We start from the raw sequence: 26,751 nt of genomic DNA on the forward strand, positions 1-26,751 counted from the left end.
AAATAAAGTAAAGTAAAGTAAAGTAAAGTAAAGTAAAGTAAAATAAAATACGGTTATCAATATCAGATCAAAATTTACCTTTCAACCTTTTGTTTATGCCCATAATGAGATATATAGCCACAGGTTATAGCAATGTTTAGAAGTAGGCCTATGATGCCTATCAATTAAATATTCTTCTTTATTTGTATTGATTTTCTCTTAGTTATTGTTTGTTACATTCAGGATAAAAAGGCCATTTTAACATTGAGGTTTCCATCGTTCCCACATGTTTAGGTTCCCACCACTCTACCGGTTACCATTGAAAAGACTGTCATATAGGCAGGAAGATGGCGCCCAAATAAGCCAAAATCCTACCGAACGTGTCACTATGCCCTCCCCCTATCAGGAAAATGGCAATCAGAATAACCCGTTCTGAGTGAAACTCCTCAACCTATATAATATGCAATTACTTCAGATGCTTATAATAAAATAAATTAACATGCCCATTTCTCCAGTCAGTACCCTGCATGGTGCCCAGTTAAAGGGATATTTCACTTTAAAAAAAACTCCAGACAGTTTTTAAAACACTAAGGATATTGTCCTTCTAATACGTGAGGGTGGGCATGGTTTTTCATTTACTGTTTTCATTTATTTTTGATAATTGTTTTTGGAACTAAAGATTCAAAAATATATAGGCTACTAAAAATAAATTAAAACAGTAAATGAAAAACCATGGCCACCTCACGTATTAGAAGGACAATATATCAGTCACCAGAAAAAAGACAGGTGTTTTCGATGAATCTATCAGGGGTGGCTCAGGGGTAGAGTGGCTGGATGGTAAATGGTGGCTCAGGGGTAGAGTGGCTGGATGTTCGAACCCGGGCTCCCCCAGAGTTTGTGTCGAAGTGTCCTTGAGCAAGACTCTAAAACCCCTAATTGCTCCTGATGTGCTGGTTGGTGCCTTGCATGGTTTCCACTGCCATCGGTGTATGAATGTGAGTGTGGATGGGTCAATGTAATGCACAATCTATTGGATAGATGGCCTTAGATAATATAAATGCACCATTTACAATGGGTTTGTATAGGAAGGGGGCGGGGCAGCTAAAATGAATATCAAATATATAACTATAGGCCTATACTGGAGAGACATAAAAACTGCCTGGGTTGTTCACATAACTTCACATAAGCCAATTAGTAATATGAAAAATTTACCAAAAGTTTTTTATTTTATTTTTTTAAGTAAAATATCCCTTTAATCCAGTATTAATGTGTTGTGCATTAAAACCAACAAAACAAAAATAAATCATTAATGTCATTATATCTTTATTATAACCCCTGCCCACTTTGACGCCCGGCCTATACCAACAGTTATTAAGACATACGAATCCCTTGACCAAAACCGCTCTCAAAGGGCACCTACGGACGGCTGCAATTCGAAACTGGCCCCCATAAAATGGTAAACATTAAACAAGCGTAATTGAGTTGTGCTTGAAATGTACTTCTCCAATCTGTTAATATACTTAAATCAATCAATCAATCAATCAATGGGTAAAAGTTTTTTTTTTCTCTCTTTTTTTCTCTTTAAAAATAAAAGAACGAAAGCCGTTTATAACAGCTGCTGCAGATCAATACATACAAATGTCAGTTAGATTTCAACATCGCAGCTTCTGCTTCCCCTTCTCGCAGCCTCCTGCTTCTTCCTCAGGACAAGTAGTTTGTGAAGTCATGAATTTTCTTTTTGAATTGGTTGCTATAGCGCCACCTATAGGCCCAAAACAAATATGGGGTCTTCTAGAGCACATCATATACTCGGACACTCCTGGACCAAATTAAATCGGCCTGACAGATTTGGAGAAATGATATCGACAGAAATACAGAGTTACAGACAGACACAAAATATTGCTACACATAGCCATGTATTGCCAATGGCAATACATTTGCAATGGTGATAAAATAATGTTATAAAAAATGTAAACCGTTTTTTTGTGTGCATAGGGTCCATAGAACAGAAAAAAACATGGTTTACAAGAATCTTCACGAAACGTTCACTTAAGTAGGCCTACACAATGACATGCACACTATTCCTGCTTCTCCCTCACACATCCAACCACATCCAACAACATTCTGCAGCTGCAACACGTGTGGGCCGTGGGGGGTTCCAGCGGAGATCAAACCTTCACCAACATCATGATGTGACTACACTGTCAAGCGCGAGAACACAACAACAAGTAAGTAAAAGTTAATCAATCCTCTCTAATACATCTGGAATTGTGCAATGTGCAAAAGGTTATAGCCTATACTTTTTGTTTAGCCGATTGCAAATTAATTTAATAATGGGCGTTTCCGCGTTTATAATTATAAAACACTAGTGTAAAGTTGTAAACTAACACACACACACACACACGCGCGCGCGCGCACATACACACACACACACGCACAGTGTCGCACACACACACACACACACACACACACACACACACACACACACACACACACACCATAGACTGGGTGCAAGTTGCAACATAGACTTGGAATGTTATTTGCAGGCTTCAGTTCATTCTACCTAGAATCAATGTGTGTGTAAGTGTATAGTTTGCAGGTCATTGTAATGCAAGCTGTGTAACCGTGATGTGTCTAAGAGGATTTATAACAGTGTTATTGTTCAACCACACTGTAGGACAACAAGGGTTCTAAAACAGTTTCATGTCAGGACCCCCCACAATTCAGCCGTGCAGACCCCCCATTTCAAAAGACTCGGTAAGAAGTAGCCTATAGTATAGTTAGTATAGGCATATAGAGAATGTCTTGTGCATTATCTTATTGGATTACCTTATAGCTGGAATAATTAGTGAAATTACACTTCAAAGCTGCATGGACTCCCTAGAATCTAGGGAGTCCATGCAGCTTTGAAGTGTAATTTCACTAATTATTTGCATGACATGCACTATCTAGGGCCTAGATAGTGCATGTCATGCAAATATGTGTGACCTTGTAGTTCCTATGCTCAGTAATTTAGCTTGAGAATCTCAAGGTAAAGTGCACCGGATTTCCTTGTTGAGTCATTATTATTATTAGGAAATGTGCCCAAACTGCCCATATAATCAAATCAATCGCATGTGTCTGCTCTCTCATACATACGTTGCAATTAATCAGTTAACATGAGTTTAACATAGAAGGTTAAGAGAACGGAATATAGGGGAAACCAGGGAATAGATCAGTGGTTTTATTTATTTTTGTTTAGCTCTGGACCACTAGCTCAGTTAAATGACTTTAGTAAGTCTTGATTTAACTCACCTTGAATTAACGAAATTAAGCCCTTAATTATTTAATGTCAAGCTTTTCCCCCCACACCACGCCCATATCCCCCCCCCCCCCCCCCCCCAACCCAACCCAACAGTGCAGGTCCCCAGGTCGATTCTTAGTCAGGGTGGTGGTCCCTGCGTCAATTTCAATGAGATTTTTAGAGCACAACTTTTATTATTACGGTATATGATTTATTTTTAATTTATAAGTTAATTCAATGTATTATCTGCTGCACAGCACACTCTAAAATAAGGCTCTGGTGTGCAGAGAACCACAGCCAATAAAAGTGATCAGTTAAACTAAGCAAAAGTGATTGACTTACTGATGCTTGACAACACACACACACGCACGCTTGCACGCACACACACACACACGCACGCACGCACACACACACACACGCACACGCACACGCACACGCACACGCACACGCACACACGCACGCACGCACACACACACACACACACACACACACACACACACACACACACACACACACACACACACACACACACACATACAAACGAACGAATGACAAACTAAACAGCCTGAACTGACTGCCAATGAGCAAACATTGGGTTAAACACATCAGACACTTAAAGTAGATATTTTTGTGCATTATCGTGTACTACAGTCTGGCCTTGTACCTTATGCAGGATGTATGTCTTATGCTGGCTTAATAGGCCTTCTACCTTATTTGCAGGCCTACTATATGCAGGAAATTACGTGAATCTAATAATTTGAAAACTCCAATCGATCGATTTGCTGACTCAGAGTCAGTACATAAATTATGATACTGCTATACTATAGTGCTAAACTATAGTTCTACTGATAAACAAACAAAACACAGGTATTTAATTTGACAGGATTTTGAGCTCAGCATTGCGATGCAGTTTTGTAATATAACGTAATATAACATGTAAACATGATTATTGGGTCAAGAGGGGACATGGCAGTGCCTGTTGTAGTGTAACAGAGAGGGTTCGATTAGCAGGGGTTGTAAACTCATATGTACGCACTGACGCATGTCTCCCCGCCCTGAAGAAAGATGACATCTCTGACAAACATGACCTACTTTCGGCATATACCTGCTGCAGTGCCTGTAGCCATTAAAGACAGAATACTTATTTCAAAACAAAACCCTTGATATTATATAACTGACCTATTTGACACACTATGTAATTTAGCAATGTAATATGCATTAGATAATTTAATTAATTAAGTAATTTCTTATGTACCGGTAATTGTGTTATTGTAAGACATGCCCAAAGCATTTCCAGGGGTCCCCAGCTAAAAACGTTGATAACCCCTGTTTTCTAGTATAGTTAGTTTGACGCAATGAAAAATGTTGTATGTATGTTGAAAGGGTCTTGAAAGGTTTTAAAAGTCCTTAAATTATCACTTCCGAAATGGGCAGATACCATACTGTATATGTTGGTTTGTTTACTGTTGAATGAGAAAGCAATGTTGCACATTAAGCTAATCCTCTGGGGACCACACGTTGGAAACCGCTACACCACTGGTTCTCAAAGTTATGTTCATCTGTGGACCCTCAGGGGTCTAGGTCTATGGCCCTGTTTTATACTTGGGATATATCTGTTTTTGCTGTTACAAATCTTCTCGTATGTGGGTCCCTGGTACAAATTCCTAAGTGTCCATGTGACCGAAAGCATATGAGTTTGGGGGTCCTCGACATGAAAATGTTTGAGAACCACTGATACATACTGTAGCTACTGTACATAGACCCTGTACGGTCATTTGGGGTGAACCACATTATTGAGTGGACACATTAACCAAGACGTGAAGCTTAATCTCTTTTGGAATTCATTTTTGGAAGTCATGTGTCCCATGGGGACAGACCCAACGTGACCAACGATCAACCCACAGCCCAAAGAATGCTCTGTTATCTGCAGCCAGCATGAAAACACAATGACATATATGTTTCTGCAAAGCTGCAGCTCTTTATATTTAGTTTTGAGTCGGTTCCACAGATACATTTTGTGAAAATAGCCAAACTACAAGCTCAAGTGCCTCGCATCCTCTTTCTTACGTAATATTTAATATTTATAGGTCTTAGAAGTAGAAGAAGTAGAAGACATGTGTATACACTTATAATTTATGTTAGGCGAAACTGCAATGTTGGTTGCACGTGACATTAACCGTATCATCTGGGGACTGCTCTAAATCCCAGTGTGAGCTCAGGTGGCGCAGTGGTAAAGTATCTTGCCCATCACCGTGGTGCATGCGGCTTTGTCAAGTGTCTATATATACAAACACAATTGTTCGGAGGAGGGATGGCGAGTGTGGAGGGTGATATTCCTACAGGCTGTGGGGCACACTACGGCTGTCAGCAGGTTGGAGGCTCCCGGTGGGCCTCCTCACTGGCAGGTGAGCCAGTAGGATACAACAGCAGTGACAACATCACCCATAAATGTTGACATAAGGACTAAAAAAGGGGATAAAAATCTAAAATTAATAAATCTCTGTGTAAAGTCTGTCATATATGCTTTGTCGCATGATGGCAGCCTCACGGTTCTCACTTATGGTTCTTTTGCTCATACTAGACAAGGGCTACTCTGAGACAAGTTAGGAACGATGCAAGACAGGAATGCATGCCTCAAGTGCTGGGGTTGAGTACTTTGTAAACTACTGTGCACTGTATGTGTATTTATCCAGTATTATATATAGACCGATTCCGTAGCAGTTTCATGGTCGCAGCCTACGTATTTCCTGTAGGCGGACTCGACGTAGCTGCAGGGATAAAACCCTCACCAGGCGCACCTCTTCCACTACAGTGAACGGCAGAGTGACTGATGTTAGTTTGCCTCAAACTTTACTCCTTTACCTGCTTTTTTACTAACACTAACATTACAAAGATGCCCAGAACATAGAGATGAACCTGTGTAGTTTATGGCTGCTCCAACACTGCTTCGTCTCAACCATTACTCAATGGCTCTGGTCTCAGCCACCGCGGTGGATATTAGACATTGCGTTTTATTTTATTTTTTATGTTGCCACTACTGTTGGAGCAGCCATAAACTACACAGGTTCATCTCGATGTTCTGGGCATGTTTGTAATGTTAGTGTTAGTAAAAAAGCAGGTAAAGGAGTAAAGTTTGAGGCAAACTAACATCAGTCACTCTGCCGTTCACTGTAGTGGAAGAGGTGCGCCTGGTGAGGGTTTTATCCCCGCAGCTACGTCGAGTCCGCCTACAGGAAATACGTAGGCTGCGACCATGAGACCAGCTACGGAATCGGTCTATACTGGATATACCCATGTCAGTATAATGCAAATCTATAGTACAGAAAAAGAGACAGGAAATGACTTTTGATATACCTGGGAGGGACAGGCCTCTGATGAGGTCTTCATCCATAGAGAACACGTCTCAAAAGTTCATAAAAACAGAATTACATGCGGTTAAGAACAGCCAATGTCTGGACTGGAAGCTGCAGCGCCCAGACTGACCTTGAAATCTAATATGTGGAGGATTTGTGTTGTTACATTAAATTTAAGAGGTGAGTCACTGTTAAAAGCCTCGGATCCTCAGTAAGTGCTCTTCTCCAACTGTATTTGTTCTGAAACCACAAATAGTAGATAATGAATTTGATTCCGAATGCTGGGTGGCAGACAGTGTGTCAGGAGGTAGAGCGGCTGCTTGGGCATCGGAAGAATCCTGGTTCGAATCATGGCTCGGAGTGTCCTTGAGCAAGACACTGAACGCCTTGCATAGTTTCCTCCGCCATCTGTGTGTGAATGCGTGTGAATGTGTGAATGTAATAATGCACACTGTAACGCACTTTGGAGAAAGGTGCTACATAAATGCACCATGTATTTACCATTTTAGAGAGATGGAATATGACATGGTTCCGTAGCAGGTTTCAAGCCACCGGGAGCGTCCCTAATATGTTCCCTCAGCACTATGCGCCCTCACCTTTTAACCGCTACCTCACAGGTATTTGTGAGCTTTGCAGATTTGTATGTGGCTTGTCAATGAATTAATTGAGTAACCAGGAACATAAATTGAGTTGAGCAATCATGTGTTTTGTTAAGACGTAGGCCGTAGGGCTTTGCCTTAGTTCCTGACATGCTGTTCTGCAATTTTGACAAACGGAATAAAAACAGACAAGTCTTGATCTGTACTCTGTTGGAACGACGACGTGGAACACAGAACAAGTATTTTCACAACGCTTTGCTTTGTCAGTGTTTATTAAAAACAGTTTGAAGCAACATTATGCTGTGAAATATTACATAAGGCAGTGGAGGAAAAAAAAGGTTATCTGAAAAACTTATGTTGCTATAATTGTTTTCATGTCAAGGTTTGCTTTGAACAATATATATATATATATATATATATATATATATACATATACAGTATATACACACACACACCGGAAAACACATTTTCACAATTAAAAAAATAGCAGATCTACAAGCTCATAGAGCGGCACAAAGTGATGCGCTGCGAATAAACTTGTATATCTGCTATATTTGAATAGCCAAAGTAGAAAATATGGTTCAAGTGGTTGGAATGATTGTGACGCAGATGCGTTCCCGGTTTTAATGGATTAATCAAAAACGTAATCCATCAAATAATCGCAAAAGAAAATAACCGATAGTCGCCGCCCTATGTTTGTTGTTGAATATGTTATTGGCCAGACCGGCTGCTGCTGCTGAACCCGCGATGACCCGCGTGAGTGTGTGCGTGTCCCCATCACTGCGTCTAAATGCTGCTACTTTGGGCTGTTGTCTGCCTTATCACTTAATTGTTCACTCCAACATTTCCTGGTGACGCCGTCGTTGGTTAAGTGGAGCGTGCGGGCCAGCCCGGTGGCTGGCTGCACAGTGACACCATGCAGCGCTAAGTGGAGCGTGCAATCCGTGCAGCCCCGGTGGCCTTACAATGGCAAACAACTCTCCACATCATCCATGGCTGCCTGGCCTCCGCTCGGCTATTGGGGGACAAATGCATTCAATTGGTTTCACACAATTAGTACGAGTCAACAGTGAAGCAAAAAAGGCAGTTCCACCGCCTCTTGTTTTGTCCATCTGTGCTATGTGATTCACGCAGATTCATTTCAAACGCTTATCGGTGATTCCGAATGACAAACATGCATTTTGTTTATTCACTAAGAATAAGCAAAATTGTTCCAAACAACCGGGAAAGCATCTGTGTCATTTTAGATTTAATCTATAGGACATTGGTTGGCTATTCAAAAATAGTAGATCTACAAGCTCATAGCGTGTCACTTTGTGCCGTGCTTCTGCTCTTATAGAAAAATTGAGAATTATTTAGCAAATCTTTGAATATATACGGTTCATCTTTAACTCAAATATTTGCCTCTGGGGGTCCCTGGAAAAAAATATTTTGAGATGGGTTGGCGGCCAAATACATACGGAATTATGGCATATTTGACATGAAAATGTTTTGAGCACCACTGATATAGCAACATACATTTTTCAGAAAACTGACTTATGTAGAATCGGCCAATGCAAGGGTTGCAGTTGCAAGGAGTTGCATTGGTGTGGACTGACTTTTCCAATATTGTTGGGAGACACATATTGTCATTAATCTCCATAGTCAGTTTTTTGTCAAATGCAACATTCAGAGATCAGTTGTGTCACCTCGTGCTTCCATCAGTTTCAATAGATACGAATACACCCTATCATACCGTCTGGTGCAGAACACAAAGACACTGTCAATAAATTATAAAGTATACAGATTTGTACACCCTAAACAAGCATCTTGCCTAATGCTTGCAGACATGAAAGGCCGTTATGACATCAGCCTAGTCCACAGGTAACGTAACGAGTGACAACAGAGTGGGTGTTGCAATTGATTCAAAGGTACTCTGCAATAGTCACACACAAGACAACAGCGTAATGTTACAGAGTCACACATTAATTCTCCCCACAATAACTGGTTTTCCATTGATTCAAAGTAACTAAAACACTATAGTTATGTTATGCATGCATGCGCATGTGTGTGTACTGTACCAGCATGTATGTGAATTTGTGCATGAGTGTGCATTAGAAACAAACTGTTGTCCCTTGCTATAATGTGTGGCTGCCATTAAAGTGTGTGTCTCGTTTGCTTTCCCGTCACGGCCGTCAGCATGCTGGTCAGTTAATCAGTCCATAGTCCTGCAACCCAAAGCTTGATACACAGAGCTGTCTGTCTGTCTGTCTGTCTGTCTGTCTGTCTGTCTGTCTGTCTGTCTGTCTGTCTGTCTGTCTGTCTGTCTGTCTGTCTGTCTAGACAGACAGACAGACAGACAGACAGACAGACAGACAGACAGAGGAATAGAGCTGGCTGTTGTCTGGGGTCTCAGCTGTGTCGTTGCTATGTGGGCCGGGTCGTTCTGTGCTGTGTTCTGCTTTCTTCCCAGCTGTGACCTTCCCACTGAGGTCTTAAAGCTGGTTTGAGCTGGTCTGCAGGGCCAAATAAAGAAATAATAAAAAATACGTGCTCAACTGAAAACTCCACCTCATTATTTGTACCGATCACGAGTTGTGTTTGATGGCAAAAGGTGAGTCTACAAAACATGCCGTTGTCTACAGCCAAACTGATATTTATCTGCCGATGTGGGCCAATTTTGTAACCACTTTCAACCTGGTGTCTCTAATTTCGGGCTTGTCATTATTATACATTTTCGAAGGTTTTCAAAAGATGTCTCCCAAATACTGTAGCTGATCTAAAGCATCGCATTTTAATTATTATTAAAAATTGGGCTTACACGGTTCATTCATAATGTATTTTTCTAAAAACACAGTGGAAGTAGAATATTTGTCTTTGCAGTAAAGTCCGAAGTATCCAAAGATACAGATACTCAAGTAATTAAGTGCAGATATTCAGATACAGAAAAGTATAGTAGCCTACTCAATTAAAAGTATACTTTGTCAGTGTCCTACCACTGGTCGACGTCGATGACTCCGATCATCCAGGGGGAACATTGAGCAATACCTTGTCTTCCATTAAGCGTGGACCCAAACCACGGGGAGTGTAGCTCGATCATCCATACCCTCCATTGACCAATCAGCACGCATGCTTTTAGCATTTCAGCTCCTGCGGGCTGCGCTGGGCAAACATAAATGTCTGCTCCAATGTTTGTCAACGTCAGTTGCCTAACCATTTATCAGTGGTCAGTAAGTACCGGGGCAGCTGGGATCTGTTTGGCCTGCGGAGCGTGCATTAGAAATGACAAGTCGTCACTGTGACATTTCGGGGGTGGGGAAAGCTTGCATGTCCAACATACTTTTCGGAAAAAGTTTTTTTTTAAAGAAAGAAAGAAAGAAAGAAAGAAAGAAAGAAAGAAAGAAAGAAAGAAAGAAAGAAAGAAAGAAAGAAAGAAAAAAAGAGTATGTGGTTCCATTGGATCCAATCAATTTGATCTGCTATGTTACTTTCACATGACACTGTACTATGAAATGACAAAGCAGTAACAATATATAATAATATACCCCAAAGCTAAATCCTTTTTTTTTTTTGTAATCAAAAATGCTCCTCGGACCACAGGTCTCTACCGGGTCAGGAATGTTTGTTGTGGGCGTGCATTGTTTGGTATTGAGTGAGCATAGAAGTTGAATTGAATTGAAATTTATGATTTGAGGCATTTTATTATAAAAAGGCCGCACCTGCAAACTTGACATATCAATCTTGACCAACCACGATAGAATTGAAAAAGATCTGAGATATCCGTGTACCGTGATCCACGATGCGCGTGATACTTGGATAAAATCTGAAGGACTCATTTAAAATAATGTGTTTCACACATTCGTCCTCCTAAAGGCGCTATAAAAGGCAGATTCGAAAAATGCAGGCCAGACGTTTCACCGTGGCCTCTAGGGAGTGTGCATACAAAGTTGTATGCAGATCGGTGCAGTTATAGGTAAAGACGCGACTCAGCCTGTTATAGTGCCATTTTGTTCAAAACGGGCCACTCCTGCAAAGACTGAAAGACCTGTTTTGTTTAATGTCTATAGAGATACTGTGTACCGATTTGCGTGGTCTTTGGACAAAATGTGTAGGGGTACTGTCAAAAAATGTGTTTTGCAATAATCGTCCTCCTGGTAACGCTATAACAGGTCCATTTGAAAATCTTTAGGCAGATGTTCTGCTTGCCAGCCAGGGAGCGTGTGTGCAGTGCACCGTTTGTCTGCGATCAAGCCAACGGTGGCAGAGATTAGCTGATCACAGACGGAAGGACACACATGCAGACGGACGGACAGTGTGTAAAACAGTCTCTCTCCCCATGCCTTCGGTCTGGTGGAGACAATGAAAAATGGAGATACGAGGTTTCTGCCCAACAGCAGGGAAGTTCTACAGTATTGGGAGAGGTGTGTGTGTGTGTGTGTGTGTGGGGGGGGGGGGGTTGCCATCCCTGCTATGACGGTGTGCTCCTATGTCCCAGTTTGGGCCATTGACCTTAAGATGCATTTGGGTATTTATGGTGCAATATTAGCTCAACAACAAACCACAACGGCTGGAAGCAAGAAATAACCCTGTCCCGTGCATACCACTGGCATCTGGAGCCAGGGATCTGGCGGAAGATTATTTTTTTATTGCAACAAAAATAACAATAGCACTAATACAAAATTACCAGTCCCGTACACATTGTGAGCTTGTACAGTTGTCACTTTTTATAGCTAAAGTATAAAATTCAGCTTAATTGGTTAAATAAATCTACCCTGGCAAAGTAACTAGCAGCTAAAGTTGTCATAATTTACAGTATATATGCCTCTGGGATGTAGTGGAGTAGAAGTGTAAAGTAAAAGTACCTCAAATTTGTACTGAGGAATGGGCTTCAGTATTTGTGTAAATGTACTTAGTTACTTACTTACTTTTCACCACTTTTCACCACCAGGGCAGGACTGGTGGCTGCAGCCAGGTCCATAGTGGCAGGGGAGGGCGGACAGAGCCAATGGAGAGAGTCCGGGACATGTGGGAGGAGTGAGAAATATTGTTCTGTTCAGTTTGCCAATAGAGTTTTAGTGCCAAATTGTGTCTTTACTGAGCATACTGTATGTCCTGCATGGGACTGCTGGGACCTGTGTGCTGAAAGCTGCATTAAGGATTTTTCTTTCATTTATTGACACGTTTTCCCATCTAAGGGTCAGAGTTTGCAGCCGTCACATCAACTAACCAGGTGGGTTTGCTTAAATTCTCCTGCAATTGTCTATCACATCTTTATGAAGCAACTATAAGCAATGCATGTGGATTGACAAAGTTGCTGCAGTGAGTGTTGTACACAAAATGAAAGTAATTGTGGAAGGAATGTGCTTATTTGACATGTTTCAGATGAGTCTATGGAGAATGATTGTCACTGATGCATAATATAGGGAGGAATTATTTAGAGATTGCATTCAGAAAGGACGGTTCATTTTAACCATTGAGCTGGTAAAAGTAACGACACATAATTTCTTTTCCTGTATCCAGGGAATGCATGTATAGATCTGGGTCCTGTATTCTGAAAGGGGCCACAATAAATCCCACATTGTTATGTTAATGAGCTGCTAAATACAAGACCGTATTTGCATTTTCTCTGTTGGTTTGAAAAAAGCCGCACTTAAATGGACATCAATGCAATTTTAGACGGTACTCAATACTGATTTAATAGTGAAGAGGCAAAAAGTATTAGTTGAAAGAGAATAACACTTGAAAAGCACACTGCAAAGCATTCATTTGAAAACACTGTATTATTTTGACATACCATGTTCCCCTGACCATCACATTAATGCACGAAGACAGTTTCACATTCATGGAGCAAAAGCAAGACAAATAAGCCTTTGAAGTTGCACTTTTCTCTGCAGTAAAAGTGAAAATGTTCCAATTAGTGAGGGGAGTTGACGGCCTTACTGCGTCATATTGTTGCATTCACACACAGCCCTTTTATGAATGCGGCCCTTTGAGCGTTTAGATCTGCATCGTAAGCCCACACAAAGATACTATACCACTGTTTATCACCAGGGGTCCCAATGTGGACCCCTACATGTCTGTAACTCTGAGCATTGTAGATCAGGGGGTCCCAAAGAGCAAAAACAATGATTAAATGGGGGTCTGTGGTCTAATGTATATCATTACATCTACAGTACATAAGCGGTGCATGGTGTGTTTCTGGGCTGTGTGGTAACATCACACACATTCATGTCAATACTTGCATGGGGCTAATGAGGTTCAACTGTCAATAACCTCCCCTTTTTATGTTTATGCAATTGTTTCTTCTACAGGGGGTTGGTTTAGAATAGAAACCACTCAATTCCAGTTCTGAAGCACCACCACAGTGTAATTCCAAAACAAGCTTAAAAAAAAAGAATTCACAGTCCAGGTTGTCTTTTATTGGTAAAAGAGAGGGGGGCACTGATTAAAACATGGATACCAAGGTAAACATGACCAAATTTAATTGATTGTGTGACTGTTTCCTGGCCACACTGCAGTCACACACGCCAACAGGCATGCACACACTGCACGCACACACATACACACACGCACATACACGCGCACAAACACACACACACACACACACACACACACACACACACACACACACACACACACACACACACACACACACACACACACACACACACACACACACACACACACACACACACACACACATGCCACACACACACCATCCACATGCAGCTACAGTAATTTATTTTTTACTTATTCAGTGGTTCTCAAAGTGGGGTCCAGGTCCCCAGAGTGGACCTTGAGGGGGGTTCCAGGGGGTTAACCACCTAAGCCCTTTTTTGAGGGGCGCTAACCCCTCCTATATACAGGTTTAATGTTTGTGTTTAGTTCAATGTTTGTTTTAAAAACGCCATTGACAATGAAGAGAAAGTTTACGTCATCTTGTCCCTAACACAAACATTAAATCCCATTAACAATAAAGAGAATTTAATGTTTGTTTTGACACTGTTCGTTTTACATCATCATTACTTAACCTAATCACCTCCTCGATGTTGTAAGATGATAAGAGCGCCCCTCACTTCACACGGGTGTAATTTTTATTAACCTTTTTACAAAAATAGCTGATCTACAAGTACACATCATGTGACGCATCGTAAGCGTGCTCTTGCTGATCTGCTATTTTTCTATGTTAGAAATCAAATTTATTTTGTCTGTCACACGGCAAAAATAGGGACGCCATGTTGAAAGATGTTTTATGTATTCCCATTTATATTTAATATTTCATTACATTCAGATGTCTTGTTTTGATTGTTTTGTTCCAGTTTTTCTTTAGCAATGTAAACATATGTTTTCCCATGCCAATAAAGCTCCTTTGAATTGAATTGGATTGATTAGTTTCACTATATAATTTCAGCAGCCAGAAGGTAATCCAATAAGAGAATGTATAAGAATGATTATTCAGATCATAGGTTTCTCTCTCTCCACATACATACACTACAGACAGTTGTAGAATTTTGTACTAACTTTATTCTAACAACTAACTCTTCTGTTATTGGGGTCCCTGGCACCAAATATTTTCAGAAGGGGGAATAAATCAGCGGCCGAATACATGTTTGGGGTCCTTGACATGAAAGTGCACCAAGAGTATTTACAATTTACAATACACTACATATCAGAGGCAGGTCTATATTATAATTATAATAATTATAATTATATAACTTTATTTAGATTATAATTACGAAACATATTACATTTGCCACGTCAACCCTATATACTGTATGTTAGCTATTTGAAAATAGCCAATATGCAAGCTTGTACATCAGCTACTTCCAAAAGATTTTTATAGGCTACATTTAGAAAACTCTCTCTCTCTGTCTCCCTCAGGGGCGGTCATCATGTTGGGGCAGCTGCTGTCATTCGGGCGCTCCCTGGTGCGGAGGAAGGTGGTGGACATGAACTCCCTGGAGGATTCCAAGCTGTGCCGCTGCCTGGGCACCGTGGACCTCATCGCCCTGGGCGTGGGCAGCACGCTGGGCGCCGGGGTCTACGTGCTGGCCGGAGAGGTGTGTCATCATGGCAAACACAATTTGTATAATCTTTTATTTACTTGAGGCCTTATAAAAAGGCACTGTGACCAGGCGCTCCGGTGGTGGGCGCGTGCCATGGTAAAGTAGCTGTCCACCACCGCAGAGTCTGGGGGTTCAAATCCATCATACTGGGCATACTGGGGAGGGAAGCGGGCGGGGAGGGTGATATTAGACACTGTACGTACGTTCTCAGACAAGTGTTAGGTTGGAGGCTCTTCTACGTTCTCCCAATGGGGGCTCCTCACTGGCACATGGAATATATTGGCATAACGACTAAATTGTGGAGAGAAAAAGGGGTACTGTTACAGACATGTATAGGCCAGGGGATAGGAACAGAGGAGAGGACACAGAAGGTGAAGGCTGAAGTCCAATTTATGTTTGGAGTGAAAAGTGTTGACCGACATGTTGCACAGCAAAGGTGGGTGCGCACCTCTGGAGAAATGAAAGGTTGCAGACATCTTCATAAAATGTTATGTACTCAAATTGGTTTGTCTATATTTTGTGGCAACACAGTTGCGTAGGCGAGTCGCAGACAGTGAGAATGCTCAAATCTGAGGACGTTGAGAGACGTTGTGTCGGTTGACGCTTGCTCAAAAGCATGAATTGGCCCTGAGGCCTTGTTAGGCTGTCCGCTAAGAGACGTTGCCTGCTTGCTTTTTATGCTCTGATGTCCTTCTAATTCCTTCACCCTAAATGGAAATGTACATTTTCTTTCTATGTAACAGGTGGCCAAGGGCAACTCGGGCCCCAGCATCGTCATCTCGTTCCTCATCGCGGCCCTGGCGTCCGTCATGGCGGGCCTGTGTTACGCCGAGTTCGGTGCCCGTGTGCCAAAGACCGGCTCCGCCTACCTGTACAGTTACGTGACCGTAGGGGAGATCTGGGCCTTCATCACCGGCTGGAACCTCATCCTCTCTTACGTGATCGGTGAGTCAGCGACAGCGAATTTGTATGACAATGTATTCTCACTCTCAAGACATACTACAGGGATGAGTTGTGTGTAGGCAGACAATCAGAGATCTCCGCCTACTGACATATCTAAATTAATTCATTGTATGAGTTTGAACGCCATAATTATAAGGGCCAATCTAAAGTCTTTGCATTGGTTCTGTGAAGCTATTTATTTTGTTTGTGCTTATTCATTGTATTCAGATAACAGACAGTGGAGATCTCTGATTTGGCTAAATGAGACTAGATAACCACTTTCAACCTGTATAGGGGGCCTACTTTTTCTTTTTTAAATTTACTTTTTATTGAATTTTAATCAAACATACATGTAAACGAAACGACAATTGACAATACATACTGTACAACAGAAACAAAACAAAACAAGACAATATACGTACAAAACACACAAGGGGAGATATCTGCCTCTCTTCTCTATTGATGATCATAATACATAAGTACCTCAAACTCAAAGGTGCATCTGCTTCTACAGGTTAAACAGATTTAACTGAATTTAAACAAAATCAGGTAGAGACATGAGTAATCCATCTAAACCAGTTATCTGTGAAGACTTCAACTTGACCTCTAAAGCTGAATGTAATTCTCTCCATAATAAATATACTATAGATTAAATCAATCCAGTCATTTATAGTTGGTATTTTGTACATTTACTTACAAAATACCAACATTTGTGTCCACTTTTTGTGTCCTCTCGCCTCCCAGGGACATCCTCGGTGGCCAGGGCCTGGAGTGGGACATTTGACGAGTTGATAGGAGGACATATCGAGAGGTTCGGTCAAACCTACTTCCCCATGAACGCTCCTGGTTTGGCGTCTTACCCTGACTTCTTCGCCGTCTGCCTCATCCTGCTTCTCTCTGGTAAGACAATTAATCCAAACTACCCATCACTCTTATCACCGCAAAGCAAAGCAAAGTTCTTTGTTTACCCAGGGAAGTGGACTAAGCTCGAGATGCTTGTTTACACCCTGCTCATAGAACATTTCATGGTAGGGGTTCAATGCCTTGCTCAAGGGCACTTCAGTGGTGGTAATTTTAACGTGCCGGTCCGGGGATTCGAACTGGCGACCTTCCGGTACCCTCCGCAAACCGTTCGGCCACCGCTGCCCACCGACGTTCTCAATGCTAAATGTGTTAATATAGCATCACAATCAATGTAACCATATTTTACACAAAAAATAGAAAAAGAAAAAAAGGAGGAAACATTTGGAACATTTGAGCAGTGGCCATAAGTTTGTTACCACGGTTTACTCCACTGTTCTTGAACTTCTAACCCATACATTAACTTTAGTAGGTGATCTCTGATTGTATGGCTATGTGAGACTAGACTAGCACATTGAATTGCCTTGTTGTTGAAATGTAGGCTACTGTATAAAAAATAAACTTGCCTTGCCAAGTACTGTAAATATAATTACTGTATGTACAGTATACTTATTAGGTATGTACAGTACACAATATACTATACTATACACAGTATAAAGTAGTACACATACATACATATCAACATGGAAATATGAATCAGTGCATTTCTTCATAACAAGAAGTGTTCATATGAGCCACATCTGGTGTAATTCAATAGAGAAAGCAGAATGTTTGGAGATAAGTGCTTAATGAAGGCCTGAAATACTTTGCTTGTTGTGTCACATTACTGGGTCTTGTTTTTAAAGGCTAAGCTAGGTTTGTTGTGTCACTACTTCTTTTTAAAGGCTGTTTGTCCCCCTTTTTGACAACACACTGCTTGCTACTCAGTTACACCCATTCACACAGCCCAGTACTACTACCGCAGTAACTTGAACTGCCGAAATATGGCGAGCAAACTTGAGCACGGTCAATAGGCCAACAGCCTTATTTTATGCCATTTAGATTTTTTGCATGTACATCTTGTTTCGAAGGCATAAACAAACTCCTCAAACCAATCTACAGTCAGCTCAGGATATACAGTTGATACACTAGGGTTGGGCCCTAGAGCTTTATTTTATTTTTATTTATTTATTTATTTGACAGGGACAAAGCTCATTAATCAACATGTCAGTTTTCACCTCAATGTAAATGGGCCAGAGTTAGCCAAAGCTAAATTTCATCTGTAGTCCCTGGGCAGGCTCTTAAAAATGAATGATAAAATAACACAAGCACACAACACCATGCGTTGATGCTGGCACAGCCGCACAGCTCATACTGTAGTAGTAGGTAGGAAGTTTAGTTTAGAGAGAACACAGGGTTACCATGCATGAACAGGCTGACCATGGTCCATAAGATCTTGCAAGGTCTACATATCTTTTTAAGAATTGTTTTACTCAATTTTTCACCGGTGTCAGTGTAGCCAAATGTGAGCTTTCCTTATTTTAAAAATAAAGTTGGCAAGGGAATGTTTACTTACATAGGAGCTACACAAAGGAACAACCTTGACACCCGTGTCAAACTGACAACCAGCTTGGCTATCAGAAAAGGTCCCTCTATACAAGGTCATTTGTCTAGGGATAGATAGTGGAGTGTGTTATTGTCATTTGTATTTACACGAGCTCTTCCAGATTCTCAATATCAGCCTGGCTGCAGTCACGTGCATGTTGTGTGACATGTCCCACCCCTACTGGAGGGCATCCCAAGTTACTTCCCGCGGTAAAAATGTCCCCATCCTGTTCCAGGACTGTTGTCGTTCGGAGTGAAGGAGTCCGCCTGGGTGAACAAAGTGTTCACTGCCGTCAACGTGTTGGTGCTCCTGTTCGTCATCATCTCCGGCTTCGTCAAAGGAGACCCGCTCAACTGGGAAATATCAGAAGAGGCTCTGATTAATGCCACCATAGTCAAAAGGTAATGGGTTCCCAGTGGCACCGCTATACTTTATTTTGTTCTTTTATAGAAGCAAGAAGATGCTGGCTCACAGTTGCAAGACCTTCCCCCAGGCGATGGGAGATAATATCACCGTTAAGCACACTGCCATAACAGGAAGAACCAACCAACTCTAGACTGTTTCCTGTGTTCATTCAGTTAGTTTCAGGCCAGTTGGTTAATTATCCTATTAACAACCAACTGAAAGGTCATTTTCGTGAGTGTACAACTTCAACAACGACATGTTTTTGCCTAGTGACACAAGGGCTGGGCATGTCTCTGCCAATCGGTGACGAGGGCGGGGGCGGCACAGTGCTGAATCACGTTTCTGTCACTCGCATCGCAATGTGACACGCTGTGAGCTTGTAGATCGGCAAAAAAGACATTTTGGAAAACCTTTTGTTCTTTTACTTTGGTACCTCATATGTCCAAAACTGTTACTTTTCAGTATTCAAAATTCAGAATAGCAAAAGTTTTGATGATGTAGTATTATCAAGTAGGGTGCTAATTTACAGTAAAACACAAAGGTTAAATTATGGAGGTTTCTGCCTGACAGCGACGATATTGTCATATCAATACCTTTTTGCATTTACTCAAGTCAAAGCTTAAATGCAGGCCTGTTACTTATATTGTGGTACTGCTACTGTGGTGTTCCAGGAACCTGTCTGCGACGGCCAACGTGAGTGACTACGGGGCAGGAGGCTTCATGCCGTATGGCTTCAGCGGGACGCTAGCCGGAGCCGCCACCTGCTTCTACGCCTTTGTGGGATTCGACTGCATCGCAACCACAGGTGTGGCGTTATGCATGGGTTTCTGCAGGTCGCAATGAGATGACATTAAAGGAGCATTTTCAACTTTATCTTCAAATATTTGGTCCTTCACTAATACTCATTTATAAGATGGCGCCATTTATGTTGTGTCTCTGGACCGTTCAGAAACCTGCCTACCAATAACATCATGTTATGAGGGGGGGAAAGTTAGCATGCTGAAATAGATCCATTGTTACTTTTTTTAAGTCGCTTGTTTGAAATGACCAAACCTGTCTACCGATGATGTCACTGGTAGGAAAATGTGAGTTTATTATTAAAACCATTAAAAACTACATTTAATCTAAACCTTCTTCAAAAACTAAAAGTTAAACTAAACTAGAAAACCCATGTTAGAAACAGACGAAAACAGATCAAAATGAAATCAAAATAAAACGTATCGTAACGTAACGTAACGTATAGCAGAACATTTATATATTTCGTAAATGAATGCCCTACTTCATCATAATGTCGCACAGAAGTACTGAAAATAGCTGCAAAGTAGCTCACAACACATCACTGTGTGACGTGTTGTGAGTTTGTACATGGGCTATTTTAACTATTTAAAAATAATACAAAATAATCGTAATTAATAAAAGGAAGGGTTTTGGACATTTCCGCCAACGACAATATAAAACTTTAATAACCTTTGGTGTTAACAGGTGAAGAGGTGAGGAACCCGCAGAAGGCCATCCCCATCGGCATCGTGGTGTCTCTGACCGTGTGTTTCCTGGCGTACTTTGGTGTGTCGGCGGCGCTCACGCTCATGATGCCCTACTACCTGCTGGACGAGAAGAGCCCGCTGCCCATGGCCTTCGAGTACGTGGGCTGGTCGCCCGCCAAGTACGTGGTGGCCGTGGGCTCACTGTGTGCCCTGTCGACCAGGTAAAAACTATCCACATGTTCTATTAGATCTGCGTGTCCCCTTGCTTGCCACAATTCGAATTAATGCTCATAATTATCTAACCACTTAAACCTTATTAGCGTTCATATTCTGTGGGGGGGGGGGGGGGGGGCATTAAGTGGTGAACCACTTTCAACAGGGCATCCCTATTTTTGGGCAAGTCACGAATCGAAATAGCAGATGTACAGGCTCACAACACATCGCAATGCGGTGAGCTTGTGGATCTGCAATAAATAATAATAACAATAATAATAATGGCATGCACAAAATAAAGACGCCTGGTTGAAAGTGATTAAAATGCATTGAGACAATGGGATTGGTTGTGGGTCTTACATGAGTAGATTAATATATTAAAGCATGTGTCCACAAAGAAATGGTGATAATTGTGAAGGAGCTGCTACCAGTGAGTGAATATCATTGTTGTATCTCTCCACATTGGATTGATTTTCTCTTGCATGAAGCAGTGGGTGCAATGATTCAGTGTCTTTGTTTTGAGACATCTGCTCGGCTTGATAAATGATGATAAAATGATAAATACGAGGATGATGAATGCCTTTAAAGAATCAAAGCTGGCAGTGTCTCAAAGCATGCTTGATGTGATTCTGTCTTTCTTCTCTGGAGGGTTGCTGTTTCATTCAGTTTTACCACAAAAATGTAATCAGTTAACCAGCCAGATCCGGGGTCAGGTTAATGGTATTAATATTTACATTACACATCTCCCTTCTGGATTTGCAATGATTTTGTAGGCCGTTGTGAAATACTGCTGCTTATTGCTGCATATTGTTGCTGTCGGGTGTAAACCTAATATGTCCAAAAATGTTTGTAGATCGCTATCTTTGCTACTTCTGTGTAATGCTGTATGATAAAGTAGAGCAATAATTTAGGGGGGGAAAGCATAAAAAGTTAAAATATGGATAGAAGAGGTTTCTGCCCGACATCAACGATATGTTGATACCTGAAAACCTGGAAGCTCAAATGTTGTTTTTTCTTTCTTTCCCCTTTAAACGTAAACTGAAGGTTTATGTCTGGGGTTAGTTCTCGGAGATACATGGTTTCATATTGACAAGAGAATTGAATAAACTGAACCAAATATAGAATATTATTATGTTTCTAAAACAAATACTATTATGTTGAGAACGTGATATTTGGTCTTATGAGGGAATTCAGCCTACAGAAAAGAAAGACACTCTTGACTTTGATTATACCTGTGTGTGTGTGTGTGTGTGTGTGTGTGTGTGTGTGTGTGTGTGTGTGTGTGTGTGTGTGTGTGTGTGTGTGTGTGTGTGTGTGTGTGTGTGTGTGTGTGTGCGCGGATGTGACTGTGTACCTCGGGGGCTTTGGACTAACTGGGTGCTGCATGTGTTTGCTGTATCTGTCTCATGCAGTCTGCTGGGCTCCATTTTTCCCATGCCTCGTGTAATCTATGCTATGGCCCAGGACGGGATTCTTTTCAATGGCTTAGCCCGAATCAATGCTAGGACCAAGACCCCACTAATTGCTACAATGAGCTCCGGTGTAGTCGCAGGTGAGAGACGCGGGGGTATACACGTCCAATCACATCACTGCTGCTCTGTCTTTGTCCACCAATCAACTGTGAAAGATACAAGTCTACCGTGCAACCAAGCGCGGTTCAGCTACTGACTGTTGTTGCTATTCCACCGACATGTTTTGATCTACAGCCATCTTCGTATTTCGTCAAAATTATGAGGTTATTATGTCAATTTAGGGATTTCATGTGTCACATGTTGTGTACTTTGCTCTCTCACAGTTGTGTCGGTATGCAGTGTAAAGCCCGATTCATACTTTGTCGCATGTCGGTGTCGCATGCTGAAAATAGCAGACCTACAAGCTGACAACTGTAACATGCATGACACGTTGTCAGCTTGCAGATCTGCTATTTTCAGCATACGCGATGCTGTCATGAGACAGAGCATTAGGCATGAAGTGTATTTTATTTATTTATTTTAACGCTGAACCTGCATCTTCTTCACCAGCCTGTTGGGCTCCATGTTCCCTCTGCCCCGCATTCTCTTTGCCATGGCCAGAGATGGCATTGTGTTCACTTTTATGTCCAAAGTGAGTAAGCGGCAGTCGCCCGTGGCAGCCACCATGGTGGCTGGCACCACAGCGGGTAAGAACCCATGCACCGAGGCCAGGACTCCACAAACAAAATGCTCTTTTCGACTACAAGAACTATAGTGAACCGTGCCGTGGAACACATTCCACAGGTTCTGGGTTTGTTTCCACAGGCTATACGGCTCTGTTTCAAATTATGTACTCGGAACCTAATTTGGGCCCTGCTCAGATGCTGACGGCAGTATCGGAAAGGCTGCCAATGCTGCCTAAGATGCTGTTATCGGTATCGGCGAGTATATGCCACTCTATGCCGTTCTGATACCACAATTTATCACATGATATTTAAGTTAGCCTACAGTAATCAATTATTTTGTGTTTAACTTGTGCTTCCGTTGATGTTACACTACTGTTTTATACTCGTACACAGTACAGTTGACATTATTTTACTAAATTGTGGCTGCACTTTTACAATTATTAATGGGATTGTTATTTATTCCTAGATGTTTTTGTTACACATTGGTATCCGAACATCTCTAGTCGCGACATCATTTATTATGACCTATTCCACCTGGTTGTGGTTATAATTGAGACGTAAACAAAAATCCCTCGCAGAACTTCACTGTTTCCGGGGACGTTTCAGGTTCTTGAAAGGTTCCGCGTTAACCGCCCGTAGTCGAAAAGAGCTACGTGTGACAGATGGTCGTACAGTACTAGGGTTATGTCTCTAATTCTCCTGGGTTTTGTCTTTCATCTGTGTTTTTCTCATTGTGGTGGCGGGTGTTGTGTGACTGAACGTGACTGCATGACAAACCTGGTGACAGTGTTTCCAACACAACTTGTAATCAAAGCCGCCGATATCAAGTCTGTTTTACATAATTGTCCCAATCGGGCAGAAACCTCATATCTCTGTATTTTTTATTAACAGTTTCCGTGCCTTGAATGGATTACTCCAGGTTAATGTCGCTGCCGTATCGGACATACCCGCCTTTTGTTTTATGTGTTTAATCCGCCGTAATGTAATGAATCAAAAGAAAATCCGTCTTCGTCGCGTAGTATGAGACTGGATGCCTTCGCTGTGATGACAAAACCGGAAATCGTCACATGCTGTGGGCTGCTAGGGCTTCTGGGAAATTGAGGCCAATGGAAATGCATTGGATGCAACGCCTCATTGAAACCAATCTTGTGTGCGTCTTCCGGATGCACCAAGATGGTGGATGCTACACACAGATCATAACAAACCACGGGAGCTTTTTTTGATGGATTTTCGCGGATTAAAAGCCCAAATAATTCAGCGTATGCTCTAAAGGTAATACAACAATCTCGGCAGTGAAGGGGGGTTGATTAAAATGCGGGTTAATCGTAAAAAACAGTCAAACTGTTAATATAGTTCATCATACACACATGTCACACATGTCTGAAACTGTATCTATATTACATACAGAGAAGTGGCAATGATTACTAACTAAGTAAGGGAATGAAGAGCTATTTAACACTTATTTTTAACATATTACTTTCAGCAACTTTAACATCAGGAACTATCTGACAATATTATGTGAAGAGAAATGAGCTGTATACTGTAGCCCTTTGAAGATAAAAACATATAAGCTACATGGTATTACAATGAAAAACATATCTCTCTCAGGTGGAAACCTTGTATGTCCAATACTTTTACTTTTCAGGAATCAAATTCAAAAATAGCAAATGTAGCAGATGGACAATCTCAATACATGTTGCTTCGTGCTATGTTTTGAGTTTATAGATCTGCTACTTTGAATTACTTTATCCTGTGACACCGTAGTATGATCAAGTAGAGCATTCATTTATAAACAAACACAAAAAGTTAGAATATGGAGATAAGAGGTTTCTGCGCTCCAGCTCTAAGATGAAACATTTGCTAGTGGGATCATGTGGTCACGCTGTGCCCACTGTGTTGAGGGCATCCGGTCCGGAGAGGCTGCGGTCAGATACACACTTTGATGTTAGCAGATGCTAACAACAGGAGGAACACAGCCTGGACAGTGTGTGTGTGTGTGTGTGTGTGTGTGTGTGTGTGTGTGTGTGTGTGTGCGTGCGTGCGTGCGTGCGTGCGTGCGTGCGTGCGTGCGTGCGTGCGTCCTACTAAATACAGTAGATCAAATATACATATGATTTTACAGAAAAAAACTTTTACCAATTATTTCAAAATAATTTCAGAAACAGAATGCAAAACTATAATGCAAAACCTCTGCTCCTCAGAGCAGAGGTCTTCCAGGCCGGGTTGCCTACTTACCTTTTTAAATAGTTAAAATTCTATCTACAAGTCCAACATGTTGTGCCCTTAGATCTGCTTTTTCCCCTCCACTATGTTATTTTTTTTTAATTAGGGCATCAGTGGTTAAATAATTGGGTATTTCTGTAAGTTTGGGTCCCGGATAGAGACAGTAAAATGTACCTTTTGGGTCCCAAGAGATGAAAGACTCCGGACTAGAGAGGTCTCTCCACAGGGTTGTTACACTAGTGGACACAGGACTGGTGTGAGTGTTTGAAGCGTGCTGGTTGTCAGGTGTTGATATAGAAAACACAGTTTTCATAATCACACCCTGGGAATGTTTTTCTTGTGTGTGTTGTTGACTATATAACGAGTTACAACATGTCTGTCTGTATGCAATCTAATGTGCACCTGGTGCGCAGTGTATCCACTGACATAGTGTAACCTCAATGTTACATGTTTTACACATCGACAATGCCGGGCAGAAATCTTGTATGTCCAAAACCGTTACTTTCCAAGAAATGGAAAGAAAGAACGTGTTTTAAATACTGTTCATTGGTTCGATATGCTTTAAACCCACTGACATCTGCAAGCTACAAGCTTACAACGTGCCATGATACAACGTGTTGTGAGCTTGTAGATTGGTTATTTTCCACAAAACCACAAAATCCCATTTGAAATGTGAAGACACAAGGTTTCCAAATTCCACCCGACGGCGACTATATAAAGAAAACAACACACATTAACCAAGAAGATTCATAATCTGTCACCAGCTTAATCATGATTTAATAATACAAATGAAAAAGAATCCATTTAGTTTGAATGGGCACTACTTCAGTGGATACACCAATAATCAATAGAAAAGGTAATTCTGATTATAATTGTTGTGTCATCATATATGTGAGATGAAATTATATATTTCATGTTATATTCTATTGCCTGTTATTTGTGAAATTATGTGATGTGGTTTAACACAGACTCGTCGTCTATAATATTTGCATTGTCTACCATATCGTTGCTGTCTGGAAGAAACCATTACCTCCATATTTAATCTTTTATGTTTTTGCTTTTCATGAAATAAGGCCATATTTTATACAGTGTCACATAAATGTAGAGAAAATAGCCAATCTTACAGGCTCACAACATGTCAACACCTTGTGAACTTGTACATCGGCCATTTCCGCTACTTTGAAAGAGTTGAAAGAGAAACCTTTGGATAATCTTTGCCCATAATGACATGCCCAAAATAGCCACACCAGGTTTAAAGTGGTTAAGTGCGTCTGTGGGTTTTTATAAATATTGAACCAATTAAAAGCTAAAGAAAATAATTAACAACTTTAATAACTTATTTTTTACATTTCCTGGAAAGTAACAGTTTTGGACGTACAAGGTTTTCCCCTGACAGCGACCTTAATGTGTTGATGCTTGTAATAATGATTTTTAAAATTATGTTGTGTGCTAAACGTTGCATTTTCTCCCTCCTTGCTTACAGCTATTATGGCTTTCCTGTTTGACCTGAAAGCCCTGGTGGACATGATGTCTATTGGAACACTGCTGGCCTACTCCTTGGTAGCTGTGTGTGTGCTCATTCTCAGGTGGGTCAATGTAGCCTGTGTGTGGGATCATTCTATAGTATAGACTGTGGCCCTCA

The 26,751-nt window shown here is 41.3% G+C and overlaps 1 protein-coding gene across 3 annotated transcripts in view; it reads left to right on the forward strand.

Annotated features, from left to right (window-relative positions):
* Window positions 1–2,112: 2,112 nt before the first annotated feature.
* Window positions 2,113–26,751, forward strand: part of slc7a2 (solute carrier family 7 member 2) — a 30,332-nt gene continuing 5,693 nt past the window's right edge. The window contains exons 1-10 of one of the 3 annotated variants that reach the window (XM_083786431.1): window positions 2,113–2,207; window positions 12,389–12,423; window positions 15,075–15,253; window positions 16,003–16,204; window positions 16,946–17,101; window positions 18,883–19,048; window positions 19,724–19,857; window positions 20,535–20,757; window positions 22,162–22,301; window positions 26,593–26,695. In XM_083786431.1, coding sequence (XP_083642557.1) covers window positions 15,086–15,253; window positions 16,003–16,204; window positions 16,946–17,101; window positions 18,883–19,048; window positions 19,724–19,857; window positions 20,535–20,757; window positions 22,162–22,301; window positions 26,593–26,695 — 1,292 coding nt within the window. In that variant the 5' untranslated portion in view covers window positions 2,113–2,207; window positions 12,389–12,423; window positions 15,075–15,085. Of the gene's footprint in view, window positions 2,208–12,283; window positions 12,424–15,074; window positions 15,254–16,002; window positions 16,205–16,945; window positions 17,102–18,882; window positions 19,049–19,723; window positions 19,858–20,534; window positions 20,758–22,161; window positions 22,302–22,770; window positions 22,908–26,592; window positions 26,696–26,751 lie in introns of those variants that run through there. The other 2 variants (XM_083786430.1, XM_083786432.1) reach the window with 2 other exon arrangements.

Source organism: Protomyctophum parallelum, assembly GCF_964188405.1.
Source record: "Protomyctophum parallelum genome assembly, chromosome: 16".
Classification (NCBI taxonomy): Eukaryota; Metazoa; Chordata; class Actinopteri; order Myctophiformes; family Myctophidae; genus Protomyctophum; species Protomyctophum parallelum.